This window comes from Tupaia chinensis, unplaced genomic scaffold, assembly GCF_000334495.1.
Source record: "Tupaia chinensis unplaced genomic scaffold, TupChi_1.0 Scaffold143728_1, whole genome shotgun sequence".
In the NCBI taxonomy this organism is placed as follows: domain Eukaryota; kingdom Metazoa; phylum Chordata; class Mammalia; order Scandentia; family Tupaiidae; genus Tupaia; species Tupaia belangeri.
The window spans coordinates 2540674-2566357 of NW_006203577.1; the positions used below are offsets into that span (position 1 = coordinate 2540674).

The 25684-nt window shown below is 36.6% G+C and overlaps 1 protein-coding gene and 1 pseudogene across 1 annotated transcript; both read left to right on the forward strand.

Moving 5' to 3' along the window:
- The first annotated feature begins 14111 nt into the window (after positions 1-14111).
- LOC102481530 (taste receptor type 2 member 9-like) lies at positions 14112-15086 on the forward strand (annotated as a pseudogene).
- An 8544-nt stretch (positions 15087-23630) lies between these two features.
- Positions 23631-24557, forward strand: LOC102481942 (taste receptor type 2 member 8-like). The gene has a single exon (XM_014582663.1). It carries the CDS (start codon positions 23631-23633, stop codon positions 24555-24557), a length of 927 nt encoding a protein of 308 aa, XP_014438149.1.
- The last annotated feature ends 1127 nt before the right edge of the window (positions 24558-25684 follow it).

A 25684-nucleotide genomic window follows, 5' to 3' on the forward strand; every position in this document is an offset into this window, starting at 1 on the left:
CACTTTATGTTATTGCAGAAGGAAAAGTAAGCAGTTACCTGTTATCTATATCAGAAGGTATCTTGGGAATTAATATTAAAAGAAGAAAATAAAAAGCTACATATAAAGAAAAAAATAGGCCAGCCCTTTGGCCTATTTTGGCTTAGTGTGATCTAGATTGCACATTGCCAGCCTAGGTGCAAGTCCTGGCCCTGGTAGCTAGGAAAACATACTAGGGAGGGAAATGTGCATGTGTTCCCGAAATCCTGACAGAATAAAGAAATGGAGAAGAGATTGAGATGCAACCATGCTCTGTTAGGGAGTGCTTTAAATGTTGGGTCCAGAAATCGATAGTACCGGTGACGCAGAGAGGACAACAATGCAAGTACAAGAGAGGCTTTATTGTCCAGCTAGCTGGGGTCCAAGTGAATACCTGACGCAGCAGGCACCAACAAGGACCCCGAGCCTGGGTGAGAGGTGCTTTTATAAGCTGGGAAAGGGATGAGGAAGTGCTGTCAGTAATTTTCCATGGCCTGACTTGTTGACAAGGGAGGGGTATTAAGGGGGAGAGCAAGAGCAGATCCTGAAGTTCCTGTGCAAGGGTCCCTTTCACCCACATCCTGTTTGTTTGCTCAATCCCTTTGAAACTTGCAAAGCTAGCAAAACTGCAGTTACAGGGACCTGGGGCAGGGTGCTCACAGGTGTGGCAAGGTCAGGAGCTGCAGGAGCTTAGGGCAGCAAGGGGCTGCAGGGGGCTGCAGGGGTCTAGGGCTGGCAATGCCAGCATGACTTGCAGCGTTCCTTGCCCATATTCTGCATCCCAACACATACTAAGGAGGGAAATGTGCATGTTTTCCCAAAATCCTGACAGAATAAAAAACTGGAGAAGAGATTGTGATGCAACCATGCTCTGTTAGGGAGTGCTTTCTCTCCTTCCTTCACACCCTTTATCCCCATTTTCAGTCTGTCTGTGAGCATATTTGCCCTCTGCCAAGAAAAAAGAGAATACATAAAAATAAAAAGAGTAGAATAAAACTGTAAGCTCATTGTAAGTTTGTTTATATCTTTAGTACATATAAGGAATAAATAGCTGAACCATCATTATGTATTATGCTGCCATATTTTATGATTTAATGTAAATATTATTTTCTTAGTTCATTTGTACTGCTGTAATAAAATATCTGAAACTGGGATATTTATAAAAAACACAGAACTGACTCCATGGCATATCAGTAATGCAGGGCTTGAGAGAAACAAGATTCCACGTGGTGACCATGGTTTTATTTCCTGGACGTTAGTTTGAAACATTCTAGTACACAGGTACCTGGCATCAGATGAGCTAAAGGACCAGAAGAGGAGGTTAAAATGTGACCCTGTGGAAGATGCTCATCTTTTTCTCTCTCTTCTCTCTTTCTCTCTCACGCACTCTTGTGTGTGTGTGTGCCATGCCCCAGTGAGAACACAGAAATATTTTTATAAATAAAAGGAATTTGTTTCTCACAGTTCTGGAGACTGGGAAATCCAATATCAAGGTGCCAGTAGATCCAGTGACTAGTGAGATCCCAGTCTCTGCTTCCAAGATGATTCCTCAACCTTTCATTTACCAAAATGAGTCTCTTACTAGTAGTTGGCACAGAAATATTTATAAAATCTAAAGAATAATCACAACCAAAACATTCACAATAGCAAAAAATAAAATGCCTGTTTGTATATAAAATACTACAGGTAAAAAAGTAAAGAATACACACACACACACACACACACACACACACACACACTTGCACACAAAGGGAGGATCAAATTTTCAGTAAATAAAAATATGCTGGAGGGGCCAGCCAGTGGCGCAGTAGCTAAGATGACCAGATCCTGCATGGCCAACTGCACAATTTGAGTCCTGGACTTGGCAACTTGAGAATCACACCAAGTGTGTATGTATGAGTGCTGAAAATCTCCAAAGGAGAATGGAAGAGAGGGAATTACGGAATGACCATGCCCAATGGAGTACTTTCTCACTTTCCCTGTTTCTCTTTGGAGAGTGCATACATCCTCTATCAAATTAAAAACAAACAAACAAACAAACAAAAACAAAAACAAAGAAAATGGAAAACTAGCCATGAAACAGAAGAAAACTGTGAAACATGCTAAAGTGAATTTAAGATAATTAAGTAAGTGAGAAATATTATAAAATATAAATTAAAAAATATAAAAATGTTCAGGCAATGCAAAGATATGAAACAATAGCTCATGGAAATCAATAAAAAAATGAAGATATAAAAATCACTTTAGAGGGCAGGCCAGTGGCATGGTGTTTAAGGTGGCTGGATCCCACATGATGAATTGCACAATTTGAGTCCCAGACCTGGAAGCTTGAGATACACATCAGGCATTTGTGCATGTGTGTCTAAAATCCCAAGAAAAGAATGGAAGAGAAGGATTGCCTTCCCCTGGGGATGCTCTCTAACTTTCTCTCTCTCTCTGTTTCTTTCTGGTGAGCACACATGCCCTATGGAAAATTTTAAAAAAATAAATAAAGAAATAAAGAATATAATAAGAAAGAAAGAAAACTAAAATAATATAAATATAATAAATAAAAAGAAAAAATAAAAGAAATTTTAATTTGCACAAAAACACATAGATTAAACAAAGTATTGTAATAGGGATAAAAAAAGAAATAAAAACAAGAAGTAAATTACACATCAATCATTAAGCATATTATTAGAGTGAAAGGGATACAGAGAGTTGTCCAAGACAATGGAATAAGTGAATCTCTAAAAGAAGAAAAATCCAAAGTATTGAAACTAAAATAATATTTTAAAAGAGTATTCAGGAAAGGTTTTCTGAAATATATTATTTAAATCCATATATTAGAATGACATAGTGTACCTGGGAAAATGAATCTAGAAAGTCAGTTAAGAGAAATATTCTAGTAATAACTATCATTTAAATATAAAGTAGCATGCCTCTGGATCAACAGGTTAAAAGACCAAGTAACTTAAAAAAAAAGAAAAAAAAAGTTGGTATAAGACATCTCAATAGCATTCATCTACAAGAACAATAGAGTAAAAGCACCCATTTGCTCAAGGGAAATATGTTAAGACAGTATTTTTTTTTTAATCTAGCTTGCTGTTCTTCAAATATTGCAGCTATTGGTGAGTAGAAGGAGAATATTTTCTCTATCATGCAAAAATTCAGGAAAATATTGTCCTAGTCCTTCATCAGAATAAAAGAGAGGATGGCTTCCTCCAACCAAATACAGTTGGGCAGAATGGCAAAAAGAATAGTGGTGAAATTGATTATTATTAATCATAGCTAAAATTAAGAGAGGGCTCCATTATGATTATTAAAATAACATAATTATTTAATAATTTTTTTGAAAGACAGAGTGTGAGAGAGAGAAAAACAGAAAAAGATAGGTATTTTTGCCAGGATCTCTCCATGCCACAATTGTCTATCAGCCTTCCATTGACTTGGATTATGGGCATGTAGCACTGTATCCAGTGTGTCTAAATTGGTTTAGAATCTAAACCCAGGTTTTTCATGTCATCCCAGCATCAAACAGTGGTGCTCTTGCACTTGTGTCATTGTGACTGATCTGAAGTATAAACATCAGTGTAGACTGATGACAGGAGACTCCAAGCTGCTGAGCATCTTATGAGGAAGTAGATGGAGAAGCTACCCCAGCTTCAGGTCTGTTTTTCTACCAATACCATGTTGTTTCAATTATCACAGCTTTGTAATATATTTTAGTGTCAGGAAGTGAGATGCCCCCTACTCCACTCTTTTTGAGCAGAATGGCTTTGGCAATATGGGGTCTTTCATGATTCCAAACAAATTCTATAATTGTCTTTTCTAGATCCATGAAGAATGTTTCTTGTAATTTTATAGGGATTGCATTAAATATGTAGATTAATTTGGGTAGAATTACCATTTTGATTATATTAACTCTGCCAGTCCAGGAACATTGGATGTCCTTCCACTTTTTTGTGTCCTTTTTGATTTCCTTTTTAAGGTTTTTCAGTTTTCCTTATACAAGTCTTTGACTTCCTTGCTTAGTTTTATTCCTAAGTATTTTATACTTCTTGTGGATATGGTAAATGGGAATACGTTCTTCAAATCTGTCTCTGTCTGCTTGCTGTTTGTATATAAAAATGCTATAGATTCTTATAGGTTATTTTTTCATCCTGCCACTTTACTGTATGCATTTATTACTTGGAGAAGTAATTTTTTTTGAGAGATTTTCGCTATAGGGCGCGTGCACTCGCCAGACAGAGAGAAACATAGAGACAGAAAGCGAGAAATCACCCCCCAGGAGGGATGGTCACGCCACATGACTTTTAAGCCACCAGGTCTGGGACATGAACTGCGGTCGACTACGTGGGAGTCCAGCGACATAGCCATTACGCTAACTGCTGGTTTCCTCTTGGAGGAGGTTTTTTGTGGATACTATTGGGTCTTCTATGTAAACAATCATGTCATCTGCAAACAGAAATAGTTTCAGTTCTTTCACTATTGGAATGCCTTTTATTTCCTTCTCTCATCTGATCGCATTGGCTAGGACTTTCAGGGCTATATTGAACAGGAGCGAAGGAAGTGGGCAGCCTTGTCTTGTACCAGTTTTTAATGGAAAAGCTTTAAACTTTTCCTCATTCTATATAATGTTTGGTTTTTCATAGATAGCTTTTATTATACTGAGAAATGATCCTTCTATGCCAATTTTACTGAGCGTCTTAATCATGAAATGATGTTGTATTTTGTCGAATGCTTTTTTCCGCATCAATTGAAATGGTCATATGGTTTTTATCTTTCTTTCTGTTAATATGGTGTATTACATTTATGGTCTTGCGTATGTTGAACCACCCTTGCATCCCTGGAATAAAGCCCACCTGGTTGTGATGAATAATTTTTTATATGCTGTTGAATATGGTTAACAAGTATTTTGTTGAAAATGTTTGCATCTATATTCATCAGAGATATAGGTCTGTAGTTTTCCTTTCTATGCTGTATCCTTATCCGTTTTGGGAATTAGGGTAATGGAGGTTTCATAAAATGAGTTTGGAAGGGTTCCTTCCTTTCGGATCTCTAGAAACAGTGTGAGTAGGATGGGGGTTACCTCCTCTTTAAAATTTTTGTAAAACTCAACTATGAAGCCATCAGGACTTGGACTTTTCTTTGCTGGGAGGTTATTTATTACTGATTGAATCTCATAATTTGTTATAGGTTTATTCAGACTTTCAACGTCCTCTTGAGTCAATCTTGGTAGATTATATGTCTCCAGGAATTTGTCCATTTCATCCAGGTGTTCTTCTTTGTTGGTGTATAGTCGCTCATAGTATCCGCTAATGATGTTTTGTATTTCTGTTTTGTCAGTTGTAATGTTGCCTGATTTGTTGTGAATTTGATGTATCTGGTTCCTTTCTCTCTTCTTCTTAATTAGCCTAGCTAATGATGTGTCAATGTTGTTTATCTTTTTACAGAACCAGCTTTTGCTTTCACTTATTTTCTGTATAATTCACTTATTTTCTATTTCATTTATTTCTGCTCGAATCTTTATTATCTCTTTTCTCCTGGCATTTTTAGCATTTTTTTGCTGTTGTTTTTACAATTCCCTGAGGCATGATGTTAGGTTGTTCTTTTGCCACCTTTCCATCTTTTTCTTGTGCGCACTAATTGCTGTGAACTTCCCTCTTCTGACTCCTTTTGTGATGTCACATAGATTATGGAAACTTGTGTACTCTTTTGTAATGTCTCATAGATTATGGAAACTTGTGTACTCATTGTCATTTGTTTCCATGAATCTTTTGTTTTCAGTCTTAATCTCTTCCGTAGTCATTAAGTCATTTAGAAGTAGGTTAGTTTCCACGTATTCGTGTATTTTTTAGGGTTTTTCCTGAGATTAAAATCAAGCTTAAGTCCATTATGGTCATAGAAGATGCTGGATATAGTTTCTATGCTTTTGCATCTATAAAAGCTGGTTTTGTACCCTATTATGTTGTCAGTCTTCCAGAAAGTACCATGTGGGGCTGAGAAAAATGTATATTTTGTGTGTTTTGGGTGAAAATTTCTGTAGATGTCTATCAAGTCCATTTGATTTATGCTATCATTTAGGTCCTGAATCTCTTTGCTTATTTTTTGTCTCATTGACCTGTCTAAAGGAGATAATGGGGTGTTGAGATCTCCAACAATAATTTTGTTACAGTCTCTCTCTCCTTTTAGATCTTGCAGTCTTTCCTTTACATATTTGGGTGCTCCTAAATTTGGTGCATAGATATTTATAACCACTATATCTTCTTGGTGAATTAGCCTTTTCACTACTATATAATGCTCTTCTTTGTCTCTTTTTACAGTTTTTGTCTTAAAGTCTATTTTGTCCAAAATCAGTATAGCAACTCTGGCTCTTTTCTGATTTCCATTTGCATGGATTACCTTTTTCCAGCCCTTCACTTTTAGTGTATGTATGTCTTTATCTGTGAGATGGGTTTCTTATAGGCAGCAGATGGAGGGCTTCTGATTTTTAATCCAGTCTGCCAGCCTGTGTCTCTTGATAGGAGAATTTAATCCATTAACATTCAATATTATTATCAATATTTCCAGACTTGTCCCTAAAGTTAAGTTGGCCATATTCTTGGTTGTTTTTTGTTCTCTTGTTGATGTCTCTTTAGTTTTCTTGGTATAGTACTCCCTTCAGAATTTTTTGAAGAGCTGGTCAAAAGTTGGTAAATTTTATCAGGTTTTATTTATCTGAGAATGTTTTAATTTTCTTTTCCCATATGAAGCATAATCTTGCTGGGTAAAGTATTCTTGGTTGAAATTATTTTTCATTTAACACTTTGAATATATTTCCCCATTCTTCCCTTGCTTGCATTGTATCCCATGAGACATCTGGTGTTAGCCTGATGTGATAGCCTTTGTAGGTGATTTGATGTTTCTCTCTCACCAATCTTAGTATCTTATCTTTGTCTATCTTTTTGGTCAATCTAGCTATGATGTGCCTTGGAGAAGATCTTCTTGGATTGATTCTACCTGGGGTTCTTTGTATTTCTTGGATCTGTATGTTTGAATGCCTCTCTAGACTTGGAAAGTTTTCTTCCAGGATTTCGTAGAATAGATTATCCATGCCCTTATTAGATTCTTCACCTTCTGGGATACCAATTATTCAGATAGTTGGGTGTTTCTTGGTATCTAGTATTTCTTGTATATGATGCTCAGTTTTCTTGACTGTTTTGTGAATATTTTCTATCATTTTTTTCTAAGTTAGAAGTTTTGTCTTCTAATTACAAAATTCGATCTTCTGCATGGTTTAACCTGATTTTAATACTTTTGAGGGAGGTTTTAATTTCCTGTATTATAGCCTTAATATCTAACAGTTCTGTTTGGTTCTTTTTTATGGTGTCCACTTCTTCTTTCATCTTCATGACAGGACTTCCTCATCTCTTGGAGCTCAATGCCTCTTTTCTCTTGCATTTCATAGTTTTGTTACCATAAATATTCTAAATTTTTTCTCTCACATTTTGGCGATATCCTCTAATAGTTCCCTACATGGAGACAAGTTACAGTGTTCCCTTTCTGGAGATATGTTACTTGATTCTCTCATCCTTGAGGCTCTTTTCCAATTCTTAGTCATTTGGTACTGTATTCACTTCTACTTAACTTATTAGAGAAAGATTATGAAACTGTGAGCCAGTGCATTCCCTTACTGTGAAATAATTCAGTGCTATTTTCCCCTTCTGTGTTCTCCAGTGTGGGAAAAAACAGGAATTTTGCAACTGGATTTATAAGGGGAATTTCACTATTTTTGCAACCACTACAGTGAGGTACAAAGAATTTCTTAAAGCTCACAATGTTCAGAATGTATCTATTATGCACCTAGTAATCTCTAGTCAGTGGGTAAGGGCTGAGCAGTAAAACAGGAGCATAAGGTAGAAGAAAAAAGAATAAGAAATATAAGAAGAGAAAGCAAAGAAAAAAGAAAGTACTACAAGAAAAAGAGAGGAAAAATTTTAAAATTATGTCACAGAAAATTAAATTGGGTTAAAAATGGAAAATCACGCAGCACACTTGCACACTATGCGCTTGCATGCCACTCAAGGCCCAACCCAGACAGAGATGGAGGACCTTGGAGAATTTCTATCCTAGATGAAAGAAGAAGAGATCAATTAATCTGAGAAAGGCACAAACAAGACAAAAAAAGCTGGGGTTTTTTTTTTCTTTAAAAAAAAAAGACAGAAAAAAGTTAGAAGGTACAGATAACAAGAGAGAGACACTTGCACACCTGACTGGCACTGGGGTCTGTGGGGGAGCCCTGGTTGGGGAGGACTTCACATTCCTGAAACTGAAATGAGAGGCTGGACCCAGATAGAGGTGCAGGACCCTGGAGGCTTTCTATCCTGACTGGCACTGGGGTCTGCGAGGGAGCCCTGACTGAGGGAGTATTTCGCAGCCTTGAAGCTGAACCCAGAGGCCCAACCCAGAGAGAGGTGCAGGACCCTGCAGTGTTCAGCCCCGAAGCTGAACTCAGAGCAGCTAGGGTCTTTTAACTTCTATTCTAAGATGAAATCCAAAGGACAAATAATATTAAAAAAATAATAATGTCATTGGGTTAAATAACTGAGATTTTCATTTAATTCATAGCAAGGAGAGATGGAAGAAGATGGTATTTTAATAAACATAAGCCTTTAGGTAGCTCTGCTCATGTAACAAAGACTATTTTCATTCCCACTTTAATATAGGCATAATAACTTTGCCAAATGCATCCATTTGGTAAATTTATGATTAAAGTTAGGAAAGAAAGGATATAGAGAGGGAGATCAGTACTTAGAAGGCAATGTAGGACTCTGTACCTGAGTTTACCAAGAAGTTCAAGAATATTAGTATTAATCACCACATACATGGTATATTTTCATCTTCATCTTTTCTGGATCTTACAAATCCTGGATCCTGTAGAATGTTTCTGACTCCCAATAATAAAAGTCAACTTACTTCATCATCCAATTCCTCAAATTTTAGACTTTAAAAAGTTTAATTAAAATAAGCTAATGTTGGGCCAGCAGATGGCCTAGTGGTTACATCATTGAACCCTCCCTTCCCCCCACATGGACATCTGTGGTTGAAGTCCTGGATCCAGTGGCTTGAAACTCATGCCAGGCACATGCCACGTGCATGCCCGAAATCTCTAGAGGAGAATGGGGAAGTGATTGTGGTATGGCCATCCTCCTGGGAGGTGATTTCACACTTTCCCTCTCACTGTTTTTGTCTCTCTTTATCCTATGAGTGCACATGCCCTAAGGGAAAACACTCTTAAAGGAAAAACAAAAGAAAATAATATTGCATACCCTGAGATATAAGCATAGTGTTATACTGTCAGTTAAGATGTAAATCAAGTTCTTTTCTCTAGTGAAGTTCTTCTTGTGTATTATCCTTTTTATAGTTTTGGTTATGAGAAGTACAGTGTGTGCATTTGAACTATATAACCTGATATTTCTTTAGAAATGAAACTCACATAGAAGCATAAAATAAAATCCAAATTTCACTTAGTAGAATCTCAATAATCATATACCTTCTCATAAATATCTGCAAGGTTAAATTCTTCTCTCTCTCTTTTTTTTTTTTTTTTGACTAAAATAATGTTGTTGCCTGAACAGATGACACATTAGCTCCTTAAATATTTTATATTATTGTGCTAGGTTGTTCAACAATAGTTTGATATTTAGCATCAGTTTAAAATAAAACTTCTGGAAATTTTGTGTGGTGCATTTTTCTATTTAGTAAAATGTGTTTATTTCCAATATGTGCCGTTACTTCTACAGTAACTAATATTCATAGCAATATACCTGCTGCAAATATATAGCTGAAATAACCCAAAGCATTTATTTTTTTACTCAGTTCAGACTGAATAGTCTTACACATCTAACATGATTTTTATTTCCAAACTATTGCTGTCTAGATCTTTCTTTGTCCATCCCATAGATCAGACAGATTTATTTCTTGTCTCTTCAATAAAAAGAGATATGTTTCTTGTCTCTCTAATGAAAATAAAGATTGGTTTTTCTATGTACTAAGGCAGTCCTCAGTGCAAAGTAAAAACACTCTATTAATGCTAATATTTTAACAAGAGTTTTATAGATCCCATTTACTGATGGCATTACAATTTACTGTCTATCTTTCTTTATTTGCTTTATTGCTCCTTTACTTTTTGTTTTGTTTTGTTTTGAGAGAGAGATTTTTTGTTATAAGACGCATGCACTCTCAGAGAGACAGACAGAAAGCCAGAAATCACACCCTGGGGGAATGGCCATGCTGCAATCCCTTCTCCTCCACTCTCCTCTCAGGATTTGGGGCATGCACGCGCATGCACCTAGCATGAATTTTAAGCCTCTGAGTCTGAGACATGAAGCAGTGTCAGTCATGTAGGAGTCCATAACCATTATTCCATTCACTGGTCCTGCTTTACTTATTTTTAAAGAAGTTAATTTAAAAAACTTATTTTTATGTAGATATCAAATAAAACTGCATTTACATATGATTTTCTAAATGTATTTTGTTGTTGTTGTTGTTTTTAATTATTATTGCCAGAAGTGGATAGGCTTATCAGAGAAAGAGAAGGAGAAAGAAACACCAATGGGATGTGGTCACGTGACAATTCTTTTTCCTCCATTTCTCCATTCTGTCAGGATTTTTGGCATGCACCCACACATGTCTAGCATGTTCTACAAGCCCTTGGAGCTGGGATTTCAACTGTGGTAGGACACATGGGATTCAACTCCCTTAACTGCTACACTATGGGACCAGCCCTCATAGGTATATTTTAAGCCTCTCTTTTTCCAATACTATTCTATCATAAAAACCTATGCTTCTACTTTGATTTTATACATATATTGCATAATTTGTATACTTATATTGACAATCTAAGTGTGTATTTTCTTCTTATCCTAGAAATCAGCACAAATAGGGGAAAAAATGAGTAAAACCAGAAAACATACATAATATGCAAATCTAAAATAAAGGTAAGAACTTTCAAAAGAAGTTACAATTGGACAAAAGTTACATAGGAGTAAGTACAAAAAATAAAAATTAAAAAGAGCACAGAGATTGACAGGAAATTTGCATCCTTAGAAATGAACAGCCAAAGTTCACATCCTGAGCCAGGGGAATTCATGCAAAAGCTCCAGTCATTTGCAATACCGGCAGGAAGTTGGATAAATAGAGCCACTGAGCAAAACTCTCCTGAACTTTGTTTGCTTAAGAGTAATGGAGAAGGTGAGAACAAACAAAACCTCATTTAAATCACCTCTATTTGTAGAACCCAATCAATCTATGAAGAAGTGGAGAAAAAGAGAACATTTGGATCATGAAAATTATGAAGAAAGCATGCAAATAGGTATTCCAAGAACATGTAACTCATTCAATAATATTGTCATATCATGTAAATAAAGATAAATATTTTAAAAAGAATAGAAAAATTGGGTAAAAAGCTGTGATATTGACTGGTGTCTAGCACTACAAAATAAATATTGACATGAAGCAAATGAAAATACATTATGGATTAAATATATATATATATATATATATATATATATAATGCATTTATATATATGAACAGAAAATCATAATTCAAAAAGTCATTCAAACCTGAAACAACTCAGGAATGTAAAGATTATATCAAAACTATCACAAAAATAAAAATTGTAGTGCAATGGGTTCATAAGTGCAGGAGAAAACACATGGCATTTAGGCTAGAAATCAGACAAGTAAATGAAGTAAAGCAGAACTCATAATGGCCCAAAGGACTCAGATAAATAAAATACTGGGTATAAAAAAATAACAAAGGAGATACAACATGTGGATATTAGAATCTCAAAAGCAGGAAAAAAAAAATTAAATAGTGAAAGGGGAACTCTCTTATGCTGCTGGTGGGAATGTAAATTGGTCCAGCCACTGTGGAGAACAATTTCGAGATTTCTCGAAAATCTACAAATAGAACTACCATATGATACAGCAATCCGACTCAATGATACCTACCCAAAGGACAGAAGAATTTTTTATCGGAAAAGTGCTTGCACATCGATGTTTATTGCAGCATTATTTGCAATTGCTAAGACATGGAACCAACCCAAATGCCCATGAACAAATGAATGGGTTGAAAAATTGTGGCACGTATACTCTATGGAATACTATTCAACCATTAAAAAAATAAAAAATAAAAAAAACGCTGGCTTTAGACAGAAAATGGAAGAATATGGAAGATTTACTGCTGAATGAAGGAAGCCAGGCTATGAAGCAGAGACATTGTATGATCCCACTCAATATATACAGAGTGTCCGCACTCTGTGATAGAACCTGATTCACTAAAGGATATAGAAACACAGTAAATGGATGTAAATACTAGATATAGTGTGTGTGAAGCAGTAGGGTCTGAGGAAGGATATTTAGAAGAAAAATAGGGAGCCAAAGCATTAATGGCACAAAGAACTGTGGTATTATCTGATGAAGATATTTTGTAGTTTTATCAACTGTACTAGGGAGAAATGTCCACCTGTTGAAATACCAATTTTGTAAGACAAATAATAATGTGATTGTATGTATAAAATAAAATGTAATGAAAAAAGAAAAAAAAAAGCCAGACTAATAGAAGGATAAAAAAATTTAAAAAAAGAAAAAGTATAAACTACTCACCAAAAAGAAATCTAAAGGATTCTTAAATATATAAAAAGACACTTGGTTCTTAATCCCACTTACTAGGTGGAATTCTTCATCTCCAGTTCCTATACTCAGTTTCTGATACTACTAACAGTCTTAAAATGCATGTGAAAATGAAGCTGGGCATAAGCTGAAATCACCTCAAGACCTTTCCCTCTAATATTAATGGAATAGTTGCCCCAGTGATACCAAACACTGCAAGTCTCCAAACTGTGTGTTAAGTTGGGGAAGGATGGAATTCGATGCAAAAATATATTAGTATAGTTTGACTCATTGTTCTCTACATTTAGGTGCTGTGTCTGTAATTCAAGAAGTGCCCTCCCCAAAAGAAGTATTTAAATAACAAAAACATAATCAAATATGTTTTGCTTTTGTAAGAGGTGTCCATTCTAAGAAAGTCATTCTGAAATTAATACCAATTTTTAACTAACCCATAAGGGTTGCATACACATATGGGTTCTGGGGTCAAACTGAGTAATAATTGGCACAGCTAGAGGATCTTCAGGGATCAGTTTCTCACAGTAAAAGGGAAAGAATTTCACGTCAAATAACTGTGCCTGTTCAAGAAAACTGAAAACTATGACTGGATTATCCTAATTCATGAAGCCAATGCATTACTTTGAGGCTGAAACTATTTAGTGTTAACTGTCTAAACTTCAAATTCACGTTGTTTAAACTTCAAAATCTGCATTTGTACAAAATAGACTATGGTTTGGGGTTACTTTGTAAGTCAGCAAAGATGATAATGATGCCAAATTAGTCCATCTCCGGGACCAGCAGTTAGCGTAATGGCTATGTCGCCGGACTCCCATGTAGTCAACCGCAGTTTGCATCCCAGACCCGGTGGCTTAAAACTCACGCCAGGCGCGTGTGCTTGCATGCCCAAGATCTCGAGAGGAGAACGGAGAAGGGATTGTGGCATGGCCATACGCTCTGGGGGGTGATTTCTCACTTTCTGTCTCTCTGTCTCTGTCTGTCTGGCGAGTGCACACGCCCTATAGCAAAAACCTCTCCAATAAAAAAAAGAAAAAAAAATTAGTCCATCTCCAAATTAAATTTTAGCCATATTTTCCAAGTAATTGATTCCTATTTGAAATTCTTAGTCAACAACTCAGATTGATGAATCCAAAATAAACAAGGCTTAAAGTAAGAAAGATCATGCAAATCCAAGAAATCAAATCCATTTCCATTTACATCTTAGAGCTTTTCAATCATCATTACACCAAAAGGAAAATTACTGGCTCCAATCTATAAAGTCTTTAGGCAGTTCCGACCCAGAGCAAAACTGGCTATCTTCTTGAACTGGATCACAACTGATAGAAAGCTAAGATAAAGACAATAGCAGCGTGGCCTAAGTGGCAGACTTATACACCATTCTTCTCTGGTCAATTGAAAGTCAATTCATCATCAGTGATACTCAAAATATCACTTCTTCTGGCATGCTAAGGGCAATACAGGCAATACACATTATTTTTGATTGCTGATCAACTAACTATAGGTATTTGGGGAAATGGATTCATTGTGCTAGTTACCTGCATTGGCTGGTTCAAGAGGAGAGCTTGATTGACATCATTCTGATCAGCTTGGCCATCTCCAGAATCTGTGTGTTGTGTGTTGTAACTTTTGATGGCTTCATCCTGCTGGTCTCTCCAGAAATATATGAGAATCATAATGCAGTGAACATAGTGGAATTTGTCTGGACATTTTCCAGTAATTCAAGTGTCAGGTTTACTTCCTGCCTCAGCATCTTCTATTTACTCAAGATAGCAAATATATCTCACCCATTTTTCTTCTGGCTAAAGTTAAAGATAAACAGAGTTATTCTTGGGATTCTTCTGGTTTCTGTTTTCATCTTAATTATTAGTGTCTCAATAAATGATGATATGTGATATCACCTCTTCAAGGCCAGTCATGAAAACATTACTTCAAGTAATGTTTCCAAAGTGAGTAAAACCCCAAATACTATGAAACAGATTAGTATGAACCTGGGGGCTTCTGTTCCTTTTATTCTTTGCCTTACCTCATTACTCCTGTTACTTTTCTCCTTATTTAGACACACCAAGCAGATGAAACTTCATGCCTCAGGGTCAAGAGACCCGAGCACTGAAGCTCACATGAGGGCCATAAAGGCAGTGGCCATCTTTCTGCTCCTCTTCGTCGTGTACTATGTGGTCTTTCTTATAATAACCTTGAACTTTCTGTTGCCCCAGAAAAAATTAGTGATTATAATTAGTGGCATAATAACTGCCGTTTTCCCGTTAAGCCATTCATTTGTCCTGATAATGAGAAATAACAAGCTGAGGGAAACTTTTCTGGAGGTGTTAAGGTTTCTGAAGGGTTTTCACAAAGAAAGGAAGCCCTTTGATCTAGTGACCCCAAGAAAGCATCTTGAATTGAAGGAAAAGAAAAATTAACCGAAGACACTTTCTTCTCCTACATATTTGCATTCATTTTTCCTTATATATCATTAATATCTATCATTATTCTAAAAACTCTTTTTATGATCCTTCACATTTCTGTCTTGCTTAATTTTAAATGAAATTTTATCATCACATGTTATTTTCTTTATATTTGCAAGGAAAATGGACATAAATCCTACACTTTATGTCACTGAGTAAATGCAAAGAGTTTTCACTTCTCTACATATACCAACAAAAGCCTTGAATTCACTGAGTAGAAGAATTTCAGATAAAGAGACTGTGAGGAAGGGATCATAGTACTCATCAGCACTTTCTATAAAATCAATCATGCAAAAACTGTCTGATTTGAACCATAGGCCAGTCCTTATCTTTATTGCTCTGTCTCTTCTATTTTGGAATGGTTCATATTGATAAGGAGAGAAAACTACTCTTTGCTGAGATTCTCCCTATGATGATGTGACCCCAAAAATGAAGGTTTAATCAGAAAAGGAGTTTGGGTATAGTTAGAAATAACATATAGCAAAGCCACCTTAAGCAAGAAGGTTGGAAGACCATCAGGATATTTTTGTTTGCTTGTTTTGTTGTGTGTGTTTTTTGAGAGCTTTTTGCTATAGGATGCATGTGCTCACAGAAAAGGCAGAGAGAGAGAGACAAAGACAGAAAGCAAGAATCATGCCTGAGGAGGGGTGGCCAAACTACAACCCCTGCTCCTCCATTCTCCTCTCAGAATTTTGGACATGTATACATATGCACCTGGTGTGATTTTCAAGCCTCCAGTCTGGGACTCAAACCACAAAGGGTTATTAATAAGTACAACAATGTTACCATTACTCCATCCGCTGGTCTCTGTTTCTTGACTTGGGGAGGGATTTTTTTGGATTTTTCCATCGTGCTTGTGGCCACTCTAGAGAAGAAAGAAGGAAAGTGAGAAATCAACTCCCAATGCCCGTGCCTCAATCCCTTCTCTATTTTCCTTTCAGGACTTTGGGCAGCACACAGGTGTACTTTGGGTTATTTTCAAGCCACTGAGTTTGTAACTCAAACCGTGGTTGGCCGTGTATGATCCAGTGCTTCAACCACCACACCACCCACTACGACCTCTTCAGGTATTTTCACAAGTAACCTTAGATGTAGGTAGCAGTTTTAAGAGTGCATTCTTGGGAACCAGCGGTTAGCATAATGGCTATGTCGCTGGACTCCGACATAGTCGACCGCGGTTCACATCACGGACCCGGTGGCTTGGAACTCACGCTGGGAGTGTGTGCGTGTGTGCCCAAAATCCTGAGAGGAGAATGGAGGAGAAGGGATTGTGGCGTGACCATCCCCCCTGGGGGGGTGATTTCTTGCTTTCTGTCTCTGTGTCTCTCTCTGTCTGGCGAACGCACGTGCCCTATAGCGAAAATCTCTCAAAAAAAAAAAAAAGTGTATTCTTAAGGATTTGTTTGAAGTTCTCACTATCCTTCTAACTCAGGAGAGTTTGACATGTTTTTTCCCTTGGCATCATTTCTTTTCTACTTTTTTTGCATAGTAATATTTATAGATAACAGGTTTCTTTATATTATTCATTCATGCTTTCTTATTATATATTGTATATATATATAAGGCATAGGAAAAAATACTACTTGTGCTGTTTATGTTATTAAACTACTTAAGTACAAAGAGAAGAACCCCAATTTGTTAAAATCTGTATTCTCTACCTTCAGATGTATTGCTGACTAAGCCATGTTTTTCTCCCAAATAATAAATCTGATTGAATAGTAGAATTACTCCTACTTCCTGGTTAATAAAAAAAATATTTTATGTTTGATAAAATGTTTAATAAAAAAACAATATTTTAGATGATTGGACCATCCAAATAAAGGACCCCAGTGTGTCTTGTGAGATCATAAATCTCATACAAGGAGTTGATTGGAACCAGAATGATCTAAAATACAAGTTTCTTTAATTTTAGATGAAAATTCTTATTATACAATATTTCAGGAAGTGAAGTGTCTTGCAGTTATTTTTCTATTTTTTTTGAGAGAGAGATTTTTTGCTATAGGGCGCATGCGCTCACCAGACAGACAGAGAGAGACATAGAGACAGAAAGCAAGAAATCACCCCCCCCAGGGGGGATGGTCACGCCGCAATCCCTTCTCCTCCATTCTCCTCTCGGGATCCTGGGCACGCACGCACACGCGCCCAGCGTGAGTTTTAAGCCACTGGGTCCGGGACGCGAACAGCGGTCGACTACATGGGAGTCCAGCGACATAGCCATTTCGCTAACTGCTGGTTCCCTTATTTTTCAGATTAAATAAAGATAACAAATCTTTATTTGGCATCTTTCATTTCTAATAAACTGGACAGAGACCAAATTCATTGTAAATATTGCAATGTGCCTGCCTAATAATGCCGTATCGTTTATAAGTAGCTTTGCATAATACCCTTATATAATTAACCATTTAAATGATGAGAAAAATATCTTCTTTTTTTTTTTTTTAAATTTTTATTATCATCATAATCTTCTTTATATTACATTGGATTACATATAACTTTACAGTGTATTACATTGTTTTTTCAAAAGGGAATGCCATGCATGTCAGTCAGTACAGAGACATTAATCTCCCCACTTCAACATTCCATATCTTTTCTGTTTTCCCCAATCATTATTTTTATTATTCTAATTATTTTTATAAAACAGTCAATTGCTATTTCTCGTTTTGCTTGTAAAAATACTTTGCCCATCATGAAATACTTCTCAGACCAATCCTGTTGAGAATACTATACATGTCATCATCAACAGTTAATAAGCCATATCTCTCACTAATGTCCTGTCTCTCTATTGTTCCTATCTGTTTCTCACTAACGTCCTGTCTCTCTATTGTTCACTTGCTATCTTTCTCTATCCTCTTCTCTTCACTTACCCCATTCCACACTGTCCTATTCTCATTAAGTACCTTCACTGTGTTTATGTCCTCCGAATTTTTGCTCTCTATTATAGAGTGCGGATAGTCGGTATATATTGAGTGGATACATACAATATCTTTCTTTCATAGCCTGGCTTACTTCACTCAGCAATAGATCCTCCATATCTGACCATTTTCTATCAAATTCCAGGGTCTTGTTATTTTTTATGGCTGAGTAGTATTCCATAGAGTATATATACCACACTTTTCCAATCCATTCATCAGTTTGTGGACATTTAGGTTGGTTCCATGTCTTGGCAATTGTGAATAATGCTGCAATAAACATGGATGTGCAAGCACTTTTCTGACTGAGCGTTCTCCTGTCTTTTGGGTAAATACCCAGAAGTGGGATTGCTGGATCAAATGGTAGTTCTATTTGTAGATCTTTGAGGAACCTCCATATTGTTCTCCACAGTGGTTGAACTAGTTTACATTCCCACCAACAGTGTAGGAGGGTTCCCTTTTCACCACATCCCCGCCAACACTTATCACTTTTTATATTCTTAATCTTTGCCATTCTGACAGGGGTTAGGTGGTATCTCATTGTGGTTTTTATCTGCATCTCCCTTATGATGAGGGATGTTGAGCATTTCCTCATATGCTTTTTGGCTGTTCGTATGTCTTCCTTAGAGAGACTTTTGTTCAGCTCACTTTCCCATCTTTTAATCGGGTTAATCATTTTTTTTCGCATAAGGCACTTGAGTTCCCTATGTATTCTCGTTATCAGTCCCTTGTCTGAGGCATATTTAACAAAAATATTTTCCCATTCTGAGGGTTGTCGGTTCACACTTGTTACTGTGTCCTTTGCTGTGCAGAAACTTCTTAGTCTAATATAGTCCCACTTGTCTATTTTAGGGATTATTGCCTGTGCTTTGGGAGTCTTATTTAAGAAGTCTTTGCCTACTCCAATGTCTCCCAGAGTTTCCCCAGCATTTTCCACAAGTAGTTTTATTGTCTGAGGTCTTAGGTTCAGATCTTTGATCCATTTTGAGTTGACTGTTGTTAATGGTGAAAGATGGGGGTTCAGTTTCATCTTTCTGCAGGTGGATACCCAGTTTTTCCAGCACCATTTACTAAAGAGGTTTTCCTTTTCCCAATGGATTGACTGATATCCTTTGTCAAAGATCAGTTGGCTATAAGCTTTGGGAGTTATTTCTGGGGTCTCTATTCTCTTCCATTGGTCCACATGTCTGTTTTTATGCCAATACCATGCTGTTTTGATGACCACAGCTTTATAGTATATCTTGGGATCAGGGAGTGATATGCCTCCTACTCCATTCTTCTTACGCAGGATTGCTTTTGCAATACGAGGTCTTTTATGGTTCCAGACAAATTCTATAATTGTCTTTTCTAGATCTCTGAAGAATATCTCTGGTATTTTGATTGGAATTGCATTAAACATGTAGATTAATTTGGGTAGAATTGCCATTTTGATTATGTTAATTCTACCAATCCAGGAGCATGGGATGTCCTTCCACTTTTTTATGTCACTTTCAATGTCTTTTTTAAGATTCTCGTAGTTTTCTTTATAAAGGTCTTTGACTTTCTTAGTTAGGTTTATCCCTAGATATCTTATACATCTTGTGGCTACGGTGAAAGGGATTCCTTTCTTCAGCTCTGCTTCATTCAACTTGTTGTTCATAAATAGAAATGCTATAGATTTTTGGATATTGATTTTGTATCCTGCCACCTTACTGTATTCACTTATTACTTCAAGCAGTTTTTTCATGGATACCTTTGGGTCTTCTAAGTATACCATCATGTCATCTGCAAATAAAGATATTTTCAACTCTTCTTTGCCTATTCGAATGCCTTTAATACTGTTCTCTTCTCTGATTGCAATAGCTAAGACTTCCAGTACTATATTAAAGAGCAGTGGAGAAAGTGGGCAGCCTTGCCTAGTACCTGTTTTCAGAGGAAAAGCTTTCAGCTTTTCCCCATTCAGTATAATATTAGCTGTAGGTTTTTCATAGATTGCTTTTATTGTGTTCAGAAATGACCCTTCTATACCAATCTTACTGAGAGTCTTAATCATAAAAGGATGTTGTATTTTATCAAACGCTTTCTCCGCATCAATTGAGATGATCATATGGTTTTTATCTTTCTTTCTGTTAATGTGGTGTATTACATTTATGGTCTTGCGTATATTGAACCACCCTTGCATCCCTGGTATAAAGCCTACCTGGTCGTGATGAATGATCTTTGTTATATGTTGTTGGATACGATTTGCGAGTATCTTGTTGAGAATTTTCGCATCTATATTCATCAATGATATTGGTCTGTAGTTTTCCTTTTTTGTCATATCCTTATCTGTTTTGGGGATGAGGATGATGGAGGCTTCATAAAATGAATTTGGAAGGTTTCCTTCCTTTTGAATCTTTAGAAATAATTTTAGTAAGATAGGGGTTAATTCTTCCTTGAAAGTTTTGTAGAATTCACAAGTGAAGCCATCTGGGCCTGGGCTTTTCTTTGTTGGGAGATTATTAATTACTGATTCAATCTCCTGGCTTGTTATAGGTCTATTCAGATTCTCTATGTCTTCCTGATCCAATCTTGGTAGTTTATATGCATCCAGGAATTTGTCCATCTCCTCCAGGTTATCTTGTTTGTTGGCGTAAAGTCGCTCATAGTATCCTCTAATGATATTATGTATTTCTGCTATGTCCGTGGTAATATTGCCTGTTTCATCACATATTTGATTAATCTGGTTTCTTTCTTTCTTCTTCTTGATCAGTCTAGCCAATGGAGTATCAATCTTGTTGATCTTTTCAAAGAACCAGCTTTTGCTTTCATTTATTTTCTGTATGGTTCGTTTATTTTCTATTTCATTTATTTCTGCTCGAACCTTTATTATTTCTTTTCGCCTGGCATTTTGGGGGTTCGTTTGTTGTTGTTTTTCCAGTTCTCTGAGGCATGATGATAAGTTATCTACTTGCCATCTTTCCATCCTTTTCTTATGTGCACTAATTGCTATGAATTTCCCTCTTATGACTGCTTTTGCTGTGTCCCATAGGTTCTGGACACTTGTGTCCTCATTATCATTTGTTTCCATAAATTTGTTTATTTCAGCCTTAATTTCTTCAGTAGTGAAGAAGTCATTCAGAAGTAGGTTGTTCAGTTTCCATGTGTTCGTGTGTTTTCGGGGTTGTTTCTTGAAATTAATCTTGAGTTTAATTCCATCATGGTCAGAGAAGATGCTGGGTACAGTTTCTATGCCTTTGAATCTGTAAAGGCTTGATTTGTGTCCTAATATATGATCTATCTTTGAAAAGGTTCCATGTCGGGGTGAGAAAAATGTATATGTTGTGGATGTAGGGTGGAAAGTTCTATAGATATCTGTCAAGCCCATTCCATTTATAGTATCATTTAAGTCCTGTATCTCTCTATTTATTTTCTGTCTAGAAGATCTGTCTATAGGAGATAACGGGGTGTTGAGATCTCCAACAATTATAGTATTTTTCCCTATGTCTCCTTTTAGCTCCAGCAGTCTTTCCTTCACATATTTAGGCGCACCTGAGTTGGGTGCGTAGATATTTATAAGGGTTATATCTTCTTGCTGGATTACCCCATCTACTATTATATAATGCCCTTCTTTGTCTCTTCTTACAGTCTTTGTTTTAAAATCTATTTTGTCTGAGATCAATATCGCTACTCCAGCCTTTTTCTGATTTCCATTTGCATGGAATATCTTTTTCCAGCCCTTGACTTTTAGTCTATGTATATCTTTATCCATAAAGTGAGTTTCTTGTAGGCAACAGATAGAGGGTTTCTGTTTTCTTATCCATTCAGCTAGTCTATGTCTCTTAACTGGGGAATTTAATCCATTGACATTCAATGTAATTATCGATATTTCCATACCTGATCCTATCATTAAGTGAGCCATTTTCTTAGTTGTTTTTTGTTCTCGTATAACTGTCTCTGATTTTTTAGTTTTCCTGGTATAGTACTCCCTTCAAAACCTCTTGAAGAGCTGGTCTGGTGTTGGTAAATTCCTTCAAATTTTGTTTATTTGAGAATGTTTTTATCTTTTTTTCCCATATAAAAGATAATTTTGCCGGGTATAGTATTCTTGGTTGAAATTGTTTTTCACTCAACACTTTGACTATGCTTCCCCATTCTTTCCTTTCCTGCATTGTTTCTGCTGAGAGATCCGATGTTAGCCTGATGGGGTGACCTTTGTAAGTAACCTGGCGTTTCCCTCTTGCCAACTTTAGTATCTTGTCTTTATCTGTTGTTTTTGCCAGTCTGGCTATGATGTGCCTTGGAGATGATCTTCTTGGGTTGATTCTACTTGGGGTCCTCTGTATTTCTTGGGTCTGGATATTTGAATGCCTTTCTAGATTTGGAAAGTTTTCTTCCAGGATCTCATGGAATAAATTTTCCAGGCCCTTATTATTTTCTTCCTCCTCCGGAATACCAATTATCCGAATGTTGGGGCGCTTGATGGTGTCCAGTATTCCTCGTATATTATCCTCATTTTTCATGGTTGTTTTCTCAATCTTCTTGATACTTTTATCTAGGTCAGATGTTTTGTCTTCTACGTTAGAGATTCGGTCTTCTGCCTGGTCTAACCTACATTTAATGCTTTCAAGGGAGGTTTTGATTTCCTCTATCACATTCTTCAAACCTAGAAGTTCCATCTGGTTCTTGTTTAGGGTATCCATTTCTTCTTTCAAGTCATTAAAGGACTTCCTCATCTCCTGGAGCTCCTTGTCTCTTTTCTCTTCCATCTCAGTTAGTTTGGTCACTACAAATATTCTGAATTCCTTATCAGACATGTCCACGACGTCCATTGTATTGACTGTGGGTGATGTAGGATTGATGATTTCCCTTGACGGAGAGGCCTTTTGTTGGTTGCTCATATTTCTTGAGCCTTTGCGATTGTTTTTAGTCATCAGGTAATCTATATGTTTCTTGCCAACTTATTTCAGGTATCTCTGATTCATAAAAGTTGTACAGGCTTAGAAGGAAGGACCGGGGGGTGAAGTAGAGTTGCAGTAGGGTCGGGCCTGCAGCCTCAGTCCGCCTCAGAAAAATATCTTCTGAATGTTACCTCTCTACAATCTTATTGGATCAGTCATTTTCAAAATGAAAACATATTTCCATAGAGAAGATTTGCTTATGAGTAATTTATCATGTATCATGATGGAAATGATATTTCACTTATGCATTTTGTTTTTTAATAAATATTTACATTTTCATGTGTTTTTTTGTGACCCTAGTATTTAAAATTCAACCAGATAGGTCCAAATATACAGAACTTAGAGCAAGAAGGTCATTGCAAATTCATAAAATAAGTCTCTAAATTTGCATGAGAGGCGTTTCAGTCAAATATTTCACGTCTCACTCACTAAAAGGTAACAATTATAATTTTTCCAGGTTATGAAAACTAATCAAGCTGTTTGTTTGGCGTAATCTGTTGGTTTACTCTATGGGAATACAAAAACAATTCTATTTTGGAAGAGAGCTCAGAACTTCTGGAATGACATCAAAGCCAAAATAATGACAAGTGAAAATGTTGTATGATTTGAAGAATTTATCATATTTGAGCTGGCCATTTGTAAATGAGCCCATCTCCAGTGATACTAGAAACATGTTATATATCAAAGACTTCTTGGTGATCATATTAACTGCAGAATTCTTAATAGGAATGTTGGGGAATGGATACATTGGACTGGTCAACTGGATTAGCTGGATCAAGAAGAAAAAGATTTCTTCAATTGACTACATCCTCACCAATTTAGCTCTCTCCAGAATTTGTTTGATTGGTGCAATGGTATTAAATGCCATTTTTCTAATATTCTATCCAGATGTTTATGATCTTAATGAAGTAAGGGTAGTCGTTTTTACCTTCTGGACACTTGCCAACTATTTAAGTACTTGGCTTGCCACTTGCCTCAATGTCTTCTATTTTCTCAAGATAGCCAGTTTTTCCCACCCACTCTTTCTCTGGCTGAAGTGGAGAATCGACAGGATGGTTCACTGGATCCTTCTGGGGTGTTTTGTTATTTCCTTATTGGTCAGCTTTATACTAGCAAAGGTTGTGATTTGTGATTATGGGTACTTTAAAATTTCAAAAAGTAAAGAAAGTATCACTGATATATTCCATGCGAGTAAACTACAATACTTTGATCCATTTACTCTCTTTGATATTTCTTTACTAATCCCATTTATTGTGTCACTGATCTCATTTTTGCTTTTGATAATGTCTTTGTGGAGACATACTAAGCAAATGAAACTCAGCGCTACAGGATTTAGAGACCCCAGCACAGAGGCACATGTGAAAGCCATGAAAACTGTGATTTCGTCTCTCTTTCTTCGTATTATGTACTATGTGGCTTCTTTTGTGGTAACCTTTAGCTATCTTATAAGAGAAAACATTTTAGCTATAATTTTTGGAGAGATTTTTGCAATTCTCTATCCCTTAGGCCATTCACTTATTTTAATGATTGGAAATAACAAACTGAGGCAGACATTTGTCAAGATGCTCAAGCGTAGAAAAATAACCTGCACAATGTAAAAATCTTAGTTTTACCAATGAACTTTAAAGTACATCTTATTGTCTAAGAAAAACTGCCCTTTTCTTCTAGGAATATTCTCATTTTCCCAGTTATTTAATTTGCTTGAAATGCATCTTTTATCTTTCTTTCTTCCATTCCTTTTAGATTTTTGCCCTCACTGGAGAGAGAGAGACAAGGAGAGACAGAGAGGGGAAAGTATGAATCATCTCCTGGGGGAATGGCCAACCACAGTTCCTTCTCCATTTTCCTCTTGAGATTTTGGACATACACCCACACTCGTGTTTTTTAAGTCACTGTTTTGGGACTGGAACTGTACAGCTGGCCATGTGGGATCCAACACCTCTCCCACCATGCAACCTGCTTGCACAAGGTGTATATATTTAAGGACCAGCAATTAGTGTAATGGCTATGTCGCTGAACTCCCTTGTAGTTGACTGCAGTTCGAGTCCCGGACCCAGTGGCTTAAACTCATGTGTGTGCATGTGTGCCCAAGATCCTGAGAGAAGAATGGAGGAGAAGGGATTGTGGTGTGGCCAGCTCCCTTGGGGGGTGATTTCTCGCTTTCTGTCTCTCTGTCTCTCTTTCTATCTTTCTAGCGAGCACATACAACCTATAGCAAAAACCTCTCAAAAAAATGTATATATTTAAGTTTTTCCAAAATCTATTAACAAACTAATGTATACATCCTTTTATCTCTTTTTAGAGAATTTTGTCAGAGGGCATTAAAGACAGTGAGAAGGGGAAAAAGCATACCTCAGTGGGGCATGGTCACGATGCAAACCCTTCTCCCTCATTTCCCCATCCCCTCACTATTTTGAGCACTCATGCGCATGTGCTCAGCATATGGGACTTGGCTTCATTACCTACTTGCCTGTAGGGCCAGCTCTCCTGCTTATCTCTTTACCATGGAGATAGACTCTTCTTGACACTGCCTTTCATCCAGTAACATCAGAGCTCATGTTTTTCTTTTGTCTTCTCCATGCAAATATTAGGCCTGTATTGCCCAGTTAAGATTTTTATTTTTTGACCCTTAGTGAACACCACGAGCTATCCTTTCTAGCTTCTCAATTTTTATATCATATATTCTTCTGTTGGCCCTCAACTGAGCTCTCTTCACTTCCTGCTG

Coding starts and splice junctions, on each gene's coding strand:
- LOC102481942 (XM_014582663.1), top strand. CDS start 23,631: ATGTTATATATCAAAGACTTCTTGGTGATCATATTAACTGCAGAATTC.